At 42.3% G+C, this 14,189-nt stretch overlaps 2 protein-coding genes across 6 annotated transcripts in view; one reads left to right on the forward strand and one right to left on the reverse strand.

The window, feature by feature from the left end:
* GUCY1A2 (guanylate cyclase 1 soluble subunit alpha 2) overlaps positions 1-14,189 on the forward strand; it is a 503,968-nt gene that overhangs the window by 309,334 nt on the left and 180,445 nt on the right. The gene's annotated exons all lie outside the window — the stretch shown is intronic.
* The window catches only part of GRIA4 (glutamate ionotropic receptor AMPA type subunit 4), a 229,393-nt gene continuing 223,011 nt past the window's right edge, over positions 7,808-14,189 (reverse strand). For 2 of the 5 annotated variants that reach the window (XM_081197627.1, XM_081197626.1), the window contains exons 15-16: positions 13,377-13,511; positions 7,808-8,244 (exon numbers count right to left, since the gene is read on the reverse strand). In XM_081197627.1, the coding sequence (XP_081053753.1) occupies positions 8,080-8,244; positions 13,377-13,511 (300 nt within the window). In that variant the 3' untranslated portion in view covers positions 7,808-8,079. Of the gene's footprint in view, positions 8,245-13,240; positions 13,512-14,189 lie in introns of those variants that run through there. The other 3 variants (XM_081197628.1, XM_081197629.1, XR_014008980.1) reach the window with 3 other exon arrangements.

Consider the following 14,189-nt stretch of genomic DNA (forward strand, 5'->3'; position numbering starts at 1 on the left):
ATCATAATTACTATGTTAACAGAATATATCCTTACCAGTAGAATGATGGAAACATCTGTCTCTAGGCATGGATGGATGAATCTCTGCAACTTGTTTTCTCTTACTACCCTAGGCAAATTATTAAGCAGTGGATTTCCCAGGGCATGATAAATCCAGCAATGACTTAAAGGCAAACAGGGTTCAAGCCCATGAAGAACTAAGGCCTTATATGAGTAATAATTTGCTAATAGTAGTTATAACTACCATGGTGGATGGGATATTCAGTGATGCCCAAATATTTTCATATATGGACACTGGCAATTATATGCCACCAGTTATCAATGGAAGCTAGTGTGGTGTAATGGGTAGAGTGCAGGCAGAGATGCCACTGAGACTTGTGTTTTGCGGCTCAGAAATTTTGATTTCAGGGACTTTTACCATTTAAACAGGTGAACATTGATCATTCTCTGACTCCAAGCTGGAGAAAAATGCAGTTCTTTCTCTCTCTAATATACTCATCACACAATTCCTGACATCCACCATCCAGACACCCATATCCCAAGATTGATGCTCCGGCATAGTATGTGAAAGGAGGGAGTTCTCTGTACCTTGCAGGTGCCCAACTGAGAAACAACTTTCCTTCTTTCCTTTCTCCTGTTTGCTACCAGAACAATAGCAAAGCAAGAGGGTGGGAGGGAAAAAGAACGAGTCAGAAGAAGTTGAAGTCCATCAGACTGTGGGGTCTGTTGGCTTGGCAGGGTCCAAATTGATTTAGATTGTATAGGCTTATGTTGAGCTGTTTCCCCATTTTTTGAGGTGGGGAATAGCTTGGTTTACTCTGAGCCATTCTGCAACATGGGAGCCCACCTATTATTAACAGAAACATGAAACATAAATCTCTATTTGTGAACTTGGACTAATTGCTATCTCTTGACCTCATCTCTTGGACATGAAGAGAAAATGGTGGTGGGTAGCAAATCTGCACTATCCCGAGCCCCTGACCCCAGTGGATGGGACAAAAATATAAGCAATGCATGCACATCATCTCCAGTATTTATTGTTGCAAAACGCTATCTGCTAGAAGCACATCAGATGATCATCCACATAATGGAACTACTGTGTGTCATAATAGCTCCTTAGTGAGGTAATTCACCACCGATAATATTTTGCTTCATACATTGGGCCCAAGAGCTAAACTGATAGGCGCTATGCTATATTTTTTGTTTTAAAACTTGGGTGTCTATAATCCTGCTGAAAACATCAACCCTTTCAAAGCCCTTTCATCTTGGTGAAAAATAAATCACCTTGGAGAGCCAATCTTAGAAGTCTTTACATTTTAATATTTGCTGCTAATGAATGCTGATGTCTTAGATTGCCCTGGAGCCTGAACTCCTCTATTTATTCACAGAGCAGACTTTGAATAGCTGACAGCAGAGGTATTTTGTCTGCAGCATTCTGACAGCCTGCTTCCTTTCAAGTCTAAGGAAATGTGGGAGAAACTCACATCTCAAGCACCCATGTCAATCTGGAGCAGGACTATGTAATACGACATTTACACTTGAGTGAGTTATGAATCCAGCATATTGATTTAGCACACCCACTCATGCTGGATAGGATGGAAAGAGTTCATGCATTTATGAACCAAAAATACAGTAGCACACACGGCAACCCCACAGTATATGTGCAGTGTGTGATGTGAACGTTGTGTGAGTACAAAGTAGGCCCAATTGATGCAATACCTTCATAATCGGTTAACTTATCCCAGAGCCTTTAGGGGAACTGAATTTCTCTAAAGTAAGAACTGCTATGTAAAATATTAATACTTTAAACAGATGCAAATCCCAGCTCCTCACAGCCGTTCCCAGTTTTAGGAAATGTTTTTCCTTGGGTAAATGTTGTTTCTCACCAGTTTTCCCCTTAGTGTGACAATTGGCAATGTATGTGTCCACTTCTGCTTTAATGCAAACTTCCTCTACCTCAAAACCAAATTAATTCAACTCTGGGCAGCGTACACAGCAGTCCTTGTCTTGCTGGTACCCTAGAAGTCTGTATACAAATATGTCACTATGGTGGTATTTTTTTATATTTATTGTATTTAGCGGATGTGGGTGGCGCTGTCTAAACCACAGCCTGTTGGGCTTGCCGATTGTAAGGTCAGCAATTAGAATCCCCATGACAGGGTGAGCTCCCGTTGCTCTGTCCCACTCCTGCCAACCTAGCAGTTCAAAGCCTACCAGTGCAAGTAGATAAATAGGTACTTCTGTGGCAGGAAGGTAAATGGCGTTTCCATGTGCTCTGGTTTCCGTCATGGTGTTCCGTTGCACCAGAAGCGGTTTTGTCATGCTGGCCACATGACCCGGAAAGCTGTCTGCGGACAAACATCGGCTCCCTCGGCCTGAAAAGCAAGGTGAGTGCCGCACCCCATAGTTGCCTTTGACGGGACTTAACCATCCAGGGGTCCTTTACCTTTACTTTTTTACCTTACTTATTATAAGCACTTGTCTTGGTAGTGTTAAGCTAGCAGGCTTTTGAGCTGAACAGAGCTCTTGTCCAGAGAGGCTCGAAACAATGCAGCCTTTCCCTATCAGGCTCTGCTTGGATTTATCCAAAAGTTTAAATCTAGCATGCAATCCTTGGAAGAGAGGAAATTATTATATAGGAGTCAACATTAGAAGTTAACTGAAAATGGTAGCCCTTGAGTTTTACCTGTCTCACCTCTGCAATGTGTCGTTCAGTTTGGCTTTGTTCCTGACATCCTGACATAGAGCTTTCTCCACTTAATTAGGTAGTGGCATAAGGACCTGAAATATGTTAAACTGCACATTTCTTTTGTGGGGAGGGATGTTGCTGGAGTGAAATGAAATGACTGCCTTGTGCCCTCTCCTCCCCACCCACCCCAAAATCACCCCCCATATATACATATTGCTTGACAGAACACGTATGTTACAAATATTATAATGCACAGATACACAAAATTATATATACAAATAAAGCAAATGAAAAATGAAAATAAAACAAGCTGGCCAAACTACAGGCATATTGTGATGTTTGACGTGATGTTCTCTGCTCTGTTCTATCTGATCTATCCTCCCCAAGTCGTCATCCTCAATCTTTTCCTCATCCACTTGTGTTGAGTCACTCTCCTTCATCTTCCCCATATCTCCACTATATAATGTCTCTTATTTTGTACCATGCCCAGGACCCAGGCTACACCTTGCATCTTCTAACAGAGGGATGCTGCTCCTGAACTTCTTAGGGAGGTGGAACTACTAAGAGGGTCTCCTCTGCTGCTTAGGGCTATAAGCAGTAAGGTGAGCACCTTGAACCAGAAACCAACTGGCCACCGATGCAGCTGGTTTTAAAAAGGGATTGTGCTTCTGGACTATAATTCCCATCATTCCGGACTACAGGACATGCTGGGTGGTGCTGATGGGAGTTGTAGTGCAGCAACATTTGGAGGACCACAGATTTCACAACCCATAAATTGCTCTATGGAATAAGGCATGGGTGGGGAAACTTTTGGCGTCACGGGCTTTCTGATTTAGGAAAGGTTTTGTACTGACTCCTGCTGAGCTGAGCAGGGTTTAACCCTCTGGGTGGAGGGGTATTAAATCCTGTTGCCTTGGCTGCATCCACAGCCCACACAGAATTGAATTTAGCCCATCAGCTGACAGCACCCACTCATTGGAGTAACCTCAGCTGATTTGACAGGTGAAAAAAAATGGCCTCATGGACCAAACTGGAACCGCTGATGGACCCAGATCATCTTGTGGTAAGGGATCTTAACTATTGTACCAGGAAGGAAAGATTTGCTGCAGAGTTTTACCCCAGTTTGGACAGTATATCTGTGGTACATGCAACATATTGCCTGGCACTTGTAATTCCCTAACTTCTGCTATCTCTTTTCAGTCTAATGTAGATTGTAAGTCACTATTAATATTATATCAATATCAAATAGTAGCTGGAATGGTAGCAGCTGTATGTTTGACATATACTGCAAATGCAGAAAGTACTTTGGTCCCATTTTCCAAGGAATCTCATAGCATATCCTTTCACCCTTCAGTGTAAAGAAGGTGAGGAAGAATTAGCTCAAAATGGAAACAACTTTTGTTATAAATTTGCAGCACTGTACAGAAATACAAAATAGCAGCATTAGAGGCAGTTTTTAATTCTAAAGTTGTTGATGTGTGCATATCAGCAGCTGCATGGATTTGAGGAGTGTTTCTCTGACCCAAAGTCTTTGTTAAGGGATTGTCCTGTTTTGCTTTTTCAGATGTTGCAAGCAGTGGCCTTAGAGGGCTAATACCACAACATTTGAGTCACTGTGATTGTGCTGAGAGCAAAAGAAGTTCTGTCTCGTTTGTTACTCTCATACATCTTTACAATAAAACATGAAAAAACTATTGTCATCCACAAATGTTTTCCAGAATGGGTTTCCACAGGGGCGGGGGGTGGGGGTGGGGAGAGAGAACTCACATTTTGTTGAGCAAAAATAAAACTAATTACCTGAATGGACTGCCATTATGGAAAAACATCATAACCATAATTTCTAAAGTTTTGTGTCTGTAAGATGGCCTGATATGGACTTTGCTCATGTGAGATTGCAATCTTGTGATCTGAATAAAAATATATTAATGATGCTACCAAAACAGTTGGTTATTACGTGGAGCCCAAAAATGGCACGCCTGTATCAAGTTCTTCCACTCCTGTACTCTGTAGTGCCACCTATCATGCTGCTCTCCATATCTGTTTCCCAAACTGCTTTTTTCTTCAATGAGGCCCACCCCTCTGACCAACCTGGCTTGGTGTAAGGGTGTAGTTCTGCCTCCAGACAACTATCCATGCAAGCGAAGGGAGAAGAGGTCTTGGAGAGGTGGAATCTTACACCTTTAAAAGTTTTTCACAGCCCCAAAGTTTTGTTTTTCAGTGTCCCTTGTTAGAACTGCTATATGTTCCTTTATGTCTTGGGATGACAGAATTGGGAGTAATTTTGGTGCTTCCAAGAAGTACTGCTAGTTGAATTTGTTTTCATTTTGGCATTCTGGAATGTAGCGTTCCAACCTGCAGAGGGTTTCACAAACAGCATGAAGATCTACAGTCTGCCCAAGTTTTTTCCTTTGGACGTTACGAGATGTACCAACAACAACATGCAGAAATGGCTGGGGGTTTGGCTTGGATGTAAGGACTGAACTTGCTGTTAGTTGTCTTGGAGAATTAGCATTGGGAATGTAAAACCATGTGGGTCTCCTAAGAAACTTGGTTCTATATTCTTCAAACAGAAGGGTGGGAAGATCCTGAATTGGGCATCAGAGTTCATTTTTCATACTCCAATATTCTTGCAGGGATATACAGTGGTGCCCCGCAAGACGAATGCCTCGCAAGACGAAAAACTCTCTAGACGAAAGGGTTTTTCGGTTTTGCGTTGCTTCGCTAGACAAATTTCCCTATGGGCTTGCTTAGCAAGACGAAAACGTCTTGCGCTTTTTTTTTTTAAGCCGCTTGAAGAGGCGCAGTTGCGACGGACCGTGCTTCGCAAGACGAAAAACATCGCAAGACGAAAAGACTCGCGGAACAAATTATTTTCGTCTTGCGAGGCACCACTGTATCAATTACTAGCCCAATGCAGGATTTATTAACAGCACAGTTCTTCCTTGGGTTGCACAAAGGGAAAAGAAAGAAAGGCATGGAATCCCCTTCAACCCATGCTCTTTTTCTGCTAGACCAGGAGGCAGGGATCAGAAGGGCAGAGGGCATTCATATTACCCCAATAATCCAATAAGAGAATTAGGTGGCTCCTGTTGGGATACTGCCAGGGAGACAAAGTCCATCATGGCCCCAAGCCGTCTGCCGGACGATCCATCGATCTCCCGTAGGCACGCAGTATCAGCAATTAGCGACATGAGTTTCTAGAAAATATCTTGCCACATTCCAGAGCTCATGCACACTCTTATCAGCAGATAATGCACAGCCAGAAGTTGCACTCAGGAGAGCACTATTTACAAGTTTTATTCAGCGTTGATCAGTGCAAAGAAAGACATGACTGCCTGCGTCAGTGTCTCCAGACACAGAGAGAAAACGAAAGCAACAGACAACATAAACATCCTGTGAACAGGAAATACGCAGACTCTGTGACTCACAGCCTGCTCCCTTTTAAGGTGGAACGGAAATATCCTAACAACTCCTGCATTTTTTGTCGGGAGACATAGAGCAGCCTTTACTTAAGCTTCGGATTTGCTGGTGAGAAGACAGGAAAACTGTTACAAATAGAACACAAAAACGGTGCATGCAGATGTACACAAATTGAGTAGTAAATCCATTGCTTAAGTGCATGTTGTTTAGATGTGCAATTTCCCTTCCTGGATTGGGGACTGGGGAAGCTAGTTCTCAATTTCCAGCAAAATCTGGCTGCTCATATTGCTGATTGACTGACCCGTGCTTGAAACCCTGGAGAGCTACTGCCTGCCAGTGTAGACAATACTGGGTTAAATAGACCAAGAGTCCATTTAGAAGTCTTACTTTGTGACTGCCTCCCTTCTGTTGGGCCTTTGCAAATGATGAAATCCTGCACATGTGCAGCCAAAAGCCAAGAAAGTGGTTTAGGGACAGATCCTCAGCAGGGTGTGGACTGTGCGTCGTGACATCTCAGAAGCCAGGGAAATTGCTGAACATAGTTTCCAGTGCTCAGCGGTGGGCTTCTGTGACTTACAAAGCCTCCCCCATGATAAGCAGAATATATTATGCAAAACAGAAAGAAAAAAGCTGAATAGACTGTGCAATGGTTGAGTCACCAAGCACACAAGCATAACTTGCATAATGTATGCAAGATACAGAATCACACATTTTTGCTGTTGCGGGATTTGGATTCCCTCAGAGGAGATTTATTTTTAAAGCACAGGATACATATATCCCTGCCTGCTGTACATATGATTATTATGCTGGAGTGAACCAGTAGCAAAGTCAAGAACAGTCCATTGCTTCTCTGGCCAGAAACTCAAGCCCGGCCACACTTCTTGGCATCAGAATGCAAATTTGTCTCAAATACAATTTGCCCTCAGCTCTATTGACCTGTTGGGAACAGCATTCCTGATAGTCAGAAAACAACTCCAGGTCAGCAGGTATTAAAAGAACGGTTGTTGTTTTATTCTTTTTTGGTGGGTACAAAAACCACAGTTTCTTACACAGAACAAGATTATAAATAATATCGGTAACATGAGTGACCCGTAGTCTCTTTTGATTCTATACTGCAGACTGATGGTGTTCTCTAAACTTATTTGTTGGTTTCTTGTAGTTAGACAGATGCAAATCCATGGAACACGGAATGATGGGACAGAATGAGGATGACCAACAATGTTTATAAAAAAAAAGTCTCTGAATTTTATTACAGTGATGACATTTTATATCAATTATTGCAATGAATTGTTCCCTAAGATGGTTAGAAAAAAGAATTGTGTTGTCCTCTACTGAATTTACATCCGTTAAAAAGCAAGCATGTTTCAATATTCCTCTTTTTTCCCCCAAAGAAAAAAGTAATTAATTTCTTTTATTTTATTTTTTCACAGGATTTACATATTTATTTTCTTATCACAGTTTAGTGACTTGTTTCCACAGCCGGACAGTCTTCCCACTGTATAATGTTGATCATCGGGAAACACAGGTAAGCATGTTCATTGACTTCTATAGCAGTTGGTTCTCCACGTTGCCTAGACAAAGACCAAAAGGTAGCCTTTTCCTCTTGTGTATTCTTCACAGTTTTAATGCGCTAAATTGGCAAGTCCTATTAGTTGGTGTTTTGTTTTTTTAAAGTCCGCTCAAGTGAAATTTGTCACTGTTAATATTCCTGTCCCAACCCCGCCTCCCCCCAACAAAACTAAATTATAATTTTTCTTTTCCTGATATAAAATCTGAGTTTGGGTTTCCGAGCTGAGACCATGCACACACATTTGCTGCTGCTGATGTCTGGCATGCCAGGATGCCCTTCCCATGCTCAGCCCATTTCTAAGTTCATCAATGACATTTCCCCGTGTCGTGTTACAGTCCATGCTGTATTCCCGTCAGTCACTGACACAGTTTAATTAAGGCACTCGGATATTTTTTTGGTTTTTATGGTAGGTCTGATGCAATTACCGCCAATCCCGAACTTTGTCTAATTGCAGTTCCACTGTGTACAGCCTTTGGGCAGTCGGGAGTCAGAATGCGTCCGTTTTCTCCCATGCTCCCTGTGATGGATAGTCTGGCTTTGTTTCGTATGGCTTCAGAAAAGGTCAGCTGGGAGGCAGGAGAAAGGACAGAAAAGGAGAGAGGGAGAAGAAAAAGGAGAAGGCAGAAAGGAAGTGTTACAATATTTCTGTTCCCCAATAAAACCAGTGCACAGCAAACACCAAAAATATCTAGGTGTAGACATCTGCATTATCACGTTAACTGTTTATATAATGATATAGATATAAGAGCATTTAACACACTCTTTAAAATAATAATAATAATAATCAATGCTCTAAAAGAGATCAAACCGGAGATTCTTGTTCTGTTAAAATTTAGGAAAAGTCAAATCTCTGTGGGCAAGTGTAAAATGTTACTCAGTCGCCCAGTTTTACTAGGAATCAATCTCATGTTCCTCCCCACCCCTCCAAATCCATTTTCATGTATATGTGATAGCAGTAAGGCTTGGAATTTTCTCACAAATTAGCTCGTAAATCTTGTCAAGCTGATATTATCTAGTTTACTGCATTTTTTGAATAAAAAAAGTTACAGGCTTTCTGTATTTTTAAATGAAAATCCAGCCAAAGTGAAGACCCTTTTAGCCCCATTGATTTAAATGAAAACAAAATCCAAATATATGCTTATCTCCACAGAAATAAATGGGACTTAAAAGTGTTTGACTTTAGCCGAATTCTTCCTCCCTCCCTTCCTTTCCACTTCTACCTTGATTTCCTTTTGGTTAAAATTAAGGCAAGTTGCAAATACTTAAAAGGCTAATAAAAATAACAGCTGTAAAAAAAAGTATATACATAATGTGAATAATTCAAAATCTGTCTCAAAGGCCTGTTTAAATAAAAAAAATGGTTTAGACCTGCCTGGGAGTAACCGCCCTTCCTCTGAACTCAGTGGGACTTACTTCTGAGCAAACATGCATAGAATTGCACTCCAGGGCTGGAATCCTATTGGGGATGAGGTCTGAAGTTTCAGAATGCCAAATCCATGGCAGGCTTTCTTTTAGAAAGAAGCATCTCATTCTTTGCAATTTCTTTTTCTTTCTTTTTTAAAGGCCCATTGATTTGAAACGGGACATTGGCACCACTAAGTTTTGTTGGGCCAGGGCCAAACTCTCCAATAAAATGAGTTTATTTGTTGAAATCGTGGCAATAACGTGGCTACACGTGGCATATTATGGGACAAAAGCAACACACACACACAAACACACAAGGCCCAAAGCAGGACATTTATGGTGGATTAAGACAATCCCACTCCTCTGCAGTAACTGAGATTGTCCCGAGAGACCAGCTATAAGGGTTTTTTTTGTGCGTTGGGTGGTGCCAAAAATGGGCGAGTGACCCTCCTTGACTTTGAATGCAGAGCATTGGAGGGGAATGCTTAGCTTCTGGGGGAAGCCTCCTGAATCGACCTTGAAAAACGGAACAGAGCGAAAACAGATAGTTGACAAAAATGTGGGACAAAAGGAACATGGTTGACATATCTCTTTGCTTTTTGAGGATGGGGAAACCTCTGGACTTGGCTGCAGATGCATCCTTTTCTTGCCTGAGACCTGCGTAAAGCTTTAATACATTCATTTTATGGTGTTTCTGTAATCACCTACTTTAACACAAATCTCAAAGTAGCGCACAAAGGTGAAAACAAGCAAACAGATTAAAAGCCATTTAAAACAGAAACACCGAATCACGAGGAACATGGAAAGATAGAGAGCTACTAACCAGGGAAAGACTAAGGAAACTGACATGTTTCTGCTAAAGGATGGAACCACCCAACCATTGGCGCCTTATTCATTACTGGACAGGTGAATTCTACATAATCCTAGTTATAAATGAAGCAAGGGGTGGGGTGGGAGTTTAAAGTGCTTTTTGTTTCATTAATTAGAGAGGTTATATGATACAAAGGTTGCTTCTGGACAGCCTGTTCATTGGGCATTCTTCCTGAATTGTTTAAATGAGGTTTGTGGGGAGATTAGAAGACATTGTCTTTGTATGGAGTTATTTATTCTGAACTGTTTACAGGAGGGTTAGATAGTGTGCTCTGTCACTCTCCTTATTGCAAAAAGTCTGATTATGGGCAGAAGCCAGCTTGTTTTGCAAGACCAAAATCAATTTGCCCTCTGTCTTTCTGTCTAGCTACTCTTAAGAAGCTACCTTTGGAACAGCCTTCATGTAAACTGGTTATGAAGGATGTCATTCACTACATTACCCAGTGTCCTCTATGTAAAAATCCTCATGAAAAATATCTGGGTTTCGCCACATAATTCCTCCTCCCACCAAGTGAGTTTGTGTGCTTTTTGCTGCCGTGCGTTAAAAATGGCTTAGCACCTTGCACAAATGGGACGTGGGTGGCGCTGTGGGTTAAACCACAGAGCCTAGGTCTTGCCGATCAGAAGGTCGGTGGTTCAAATCCCTGCGACAGGGTGAGCTCCCGTTGCTCGATCCCTGCTCCTGCCAACCTAGCAGTTCGAAAGCACATCAAAGTGCAAGTAGATAAATAGGTAAACGGTGTTTCCGTGCGCTGCTCTGGTTCGCCAGACGCGGCTTAGTCATGCTGGCCACATGACCTGGAAGCTGTACGCCGGCCCCCTCGGCCAATAAAGCGAGATGAGCGCCGCAACCCCAGAGTTGGTCACGACTGGACCTAATGGTCAGGGGTCCCTTTTTACCTTTACCTTGCACAAGTGGACCTGCTGCTGGAGAAACAGAAAGAGGAAACTTTCAAGAACACAGAAAGGTTTTGAAAGCCACGTTCCCTCTTAAATTGTTTCTGTCAGAAACAAAAGGTAACAGACAAATGGGCAAGGAAACCTTTTTAGAAAGGGAATCTATACTTTCCCACTCCATGTGCACCAAGCCCCCTCCCACGTCTTCTTCACCCCCCTCCTGGAAACCCACCTATTTCTCGGTGCTCTCCAGCTACACGCCAATCTCTGGTCATACTGTGTTTGTTCTGCATTGTATGGTTCTGTTGTATGCCTTTTGGCTGCTGTCTCCTTGGGGCAGGGGCCTGCTATTTGACAGGCACACTTTGCCTGCTGTGCAGTGCCGTGCGCACCAGCACTGCATGAATAAAAATAAAAATAATAAATAGAATGTCTTTATTTTTAAAGTCTGAGGTGGCAAAATAAAACGCTTAACATTTACAGGCTTACACCTAAACTTTGTTTGCTCTGTGTTTTGTTTTGTTTTAAATTGCCATATCACTGGTCTTGTGGGTATTATTAAGGTGTACAGTCGTACCTCGGAAGACGAAGAGAATCCCTTCCGGAAGTCCGTTCGACTTCCAAAATGTTCGACTTCCAAAGCGCGGCTTCTGATTGGCAGCAGGAAGCTCCTGCAGCCAATCGGAAGCCACTGAAGCACCATTGGACGTTTGGCTTCCAAAAGAATGTTCAAAAACTGGAACAATCACTTCAAGTTTTCAAGCGTTCAGGAGCCGGAACATTCAACTCCCAAGGTGTTTGGGAGCCAGGGTATGACTGTACTGAGATGTGTGTGTTTTAGGACCCACCCTATTCCTGTGATTTGCTTTAACTGTTTTAATCCTGAATTTTAAATGGTTGTAACCTAGCCTGGGACCCTCTGATGATCAGCACCCTACTGTGCACATCTACTCAGAAGTAAGCCCCATTGACTTCAATGGAACGTATTTCCAGCTGAATGTGTATGTAGGATTTGAGCATTTGTACCTTACCACAGTTTTGACAATCCTAAATATTTCTGGCTCAAAGATGAAGGGGGATAAGAAAGAAGACAATCAGTGCACCTGTATGCTTTCCTAAGAGCAGCTACTCTCCTTCCTTCAGCCCTGAGTAGCTCTCCTGCTTGTGACAAACAGGGCACTCTTTTTCCATGAGCAAAAACTGCAGTTTTGCTTGCCACCCTGTACTGAAGAATTTTGCCGTGGCCTTCCAAACTGCATGCTGCGAGGCACATCAGTTTCAGCTCGTTGGGGGGAAAGTCTTTTTGCAAATGCAGTAAAACTAACTAGCAGCACAATCGTATGCATGTAGACTCAGAAGTAAGCCACATTTATTAAGGAGATGTTTTTGTTTTTTTAAAGAAAAACATTGTGAAGCCCTGCTGGATCAAAGCAATGGTCCATGTGGACCAGAGCAAAGGTTCATTTAGTCCAGCATGCTATTTCCCTTATTAATCGGTTGCCTCTTGGGATATGCACAAGCACAGCATGAAGACATTAGCCTTCTCCTGTTGCTGCTCCCAAGCAGCTGGTCTTCAGAGGCATGTTGTCTCTGATCCTGGAGGCTGCACACAGCCTTATTGACCAGTAGCCTTTGATAGATTTATCCTCCATGAATTTGCCTAATCTTTTAAAGATTCTGAAGAGGCGGTCACCACATCCTGAGGCATCACCTTCCTCAAATTTGTTACAAACTTATTCCAATGGAACGTATTCCCAAACAAGCAGGGAAAGGATTGCACCAGAACTCACTAAACAGACTATCTACAGAGAACATCCAAGAACAGAACAAAGCGACTTCCTCAAAACCAGGTGCACCAAGCCTGAGTCTTGATCCTCCTTCATATATAAAGCACCTAGAATTATTTTTGGAAAAACCATCTTATCTTATGTCTGCCTAGGATCTTGCTTGGCCTCATCCTTCATCCAGAATTATAAATGTTCACCATGAAATCTAAAATTTCGAATAATAATAATATTAATAATTTTATTATTTATACCCCACCCATCTGGCTGGGTTTCCCCAGTCACTCTGGGAGGCTGTAGACGTCCCTGCAGATTTTTAAAATATATATTTTAAAAACCCATTGTATCCAATATATTTCTATCTCTCTATATATATATCTTGATGCATTTTTTAAAATAAAAAAGCACCAAAAAAACCACCCCTTGCAATGCAGATGTCTATTAGCAACATATAGGAAAGTATACTAAACATCTGCAGCCAAAATTAACCGAACCATTTGTTTGTTTTTCCAAAAGAGGAAGCTCTCTCGATAAGCAAGCAGTTACCACCACTGGACAGACAGGGCACAAGACCGCATGACAAGATGATGATGCACCAGCCACTCACTGTAGTAGGGCCCTAAGTCCTACCCCTAAATTTTAACACTCTCGGTTCCATATACGTTGTAACCTTCTCTATAAGTTGCTAAATTCTGGGTATTCTGCGAGGAAGTTGGATTAAAAGTCTGTGCACTCTTTGCCACCTTCATTCTCTTCGCCTCTGCCCTGGATTTGTAACAGAACTCTATCAAAGCCACCAGCATAGCCAGACCCAGGCCTCCAACCAGAATGTAGAAGACGCCCGCAACATTGCTGAGACTCAGGGCGCTCGTCTTGTCCTGGGGAAACAAAAAGGGGTGTGCGTGTCAGATCAGAGGCGCGAGGCGGCCCGAGAGCAAACAAACAAAACAGTACGGTACAAGTACAGAGGCATAAGCGACGGCTTCATTGAAATACACGGGGAAAGGGAGGAGGGGAAGACAGGCACTGACAAACGTCTTCCGAGATAATTGGCCTGCCCTGGCTTGCAAAACAAACATACGTATATAAGCAAACAATTTGTTTTCAGAAGCAAAATGCTACGAAAGATTACATGTGCTTAACCAATACTTTCGGATGCAATTAGCCCCTCGGTAATGAACGGCGGTGAAATAGTCTACCACAATTAACCGCAGCGTCAATAAAGCATATCTATCCTCTCTCGACTTGACGTTTAATGGTGGCCTGAACACGGGGTCGTTAGAGGATCATTAAGTAGCCTAAGTGATCTATGGCATGGCTCCTTTTAGGATAAATATGCTCCGATATATTTATTTGGAAAAGAAAACACCAGACTGGTCTTCCAACTGCTGGTTAAATAAAAGGCTAAATGTCCGTTACATTTAAATCACTTTTTAAAATTCAGGCAAACAAATTTCCTGTCACAGCTCCTAAGCCTTGTGTAGGATGCTAGGAGACAAATGAGTCTTTCCTCACGAAGAACAGCCTTCTCAATTCCTACTATACTGATAAAGGAG

Source organism: Podarcis bocagei (assembly GCF_964188305.1).
Source record: "Podarcis bocagei genome assembly, chromosome: 6".
Lineage (NCBI taxonomy): Eukaryota > Metazoa > Chordata > Lepidosauria > Squamata > Lacertidae > Podarcis > Podarcis bocagei.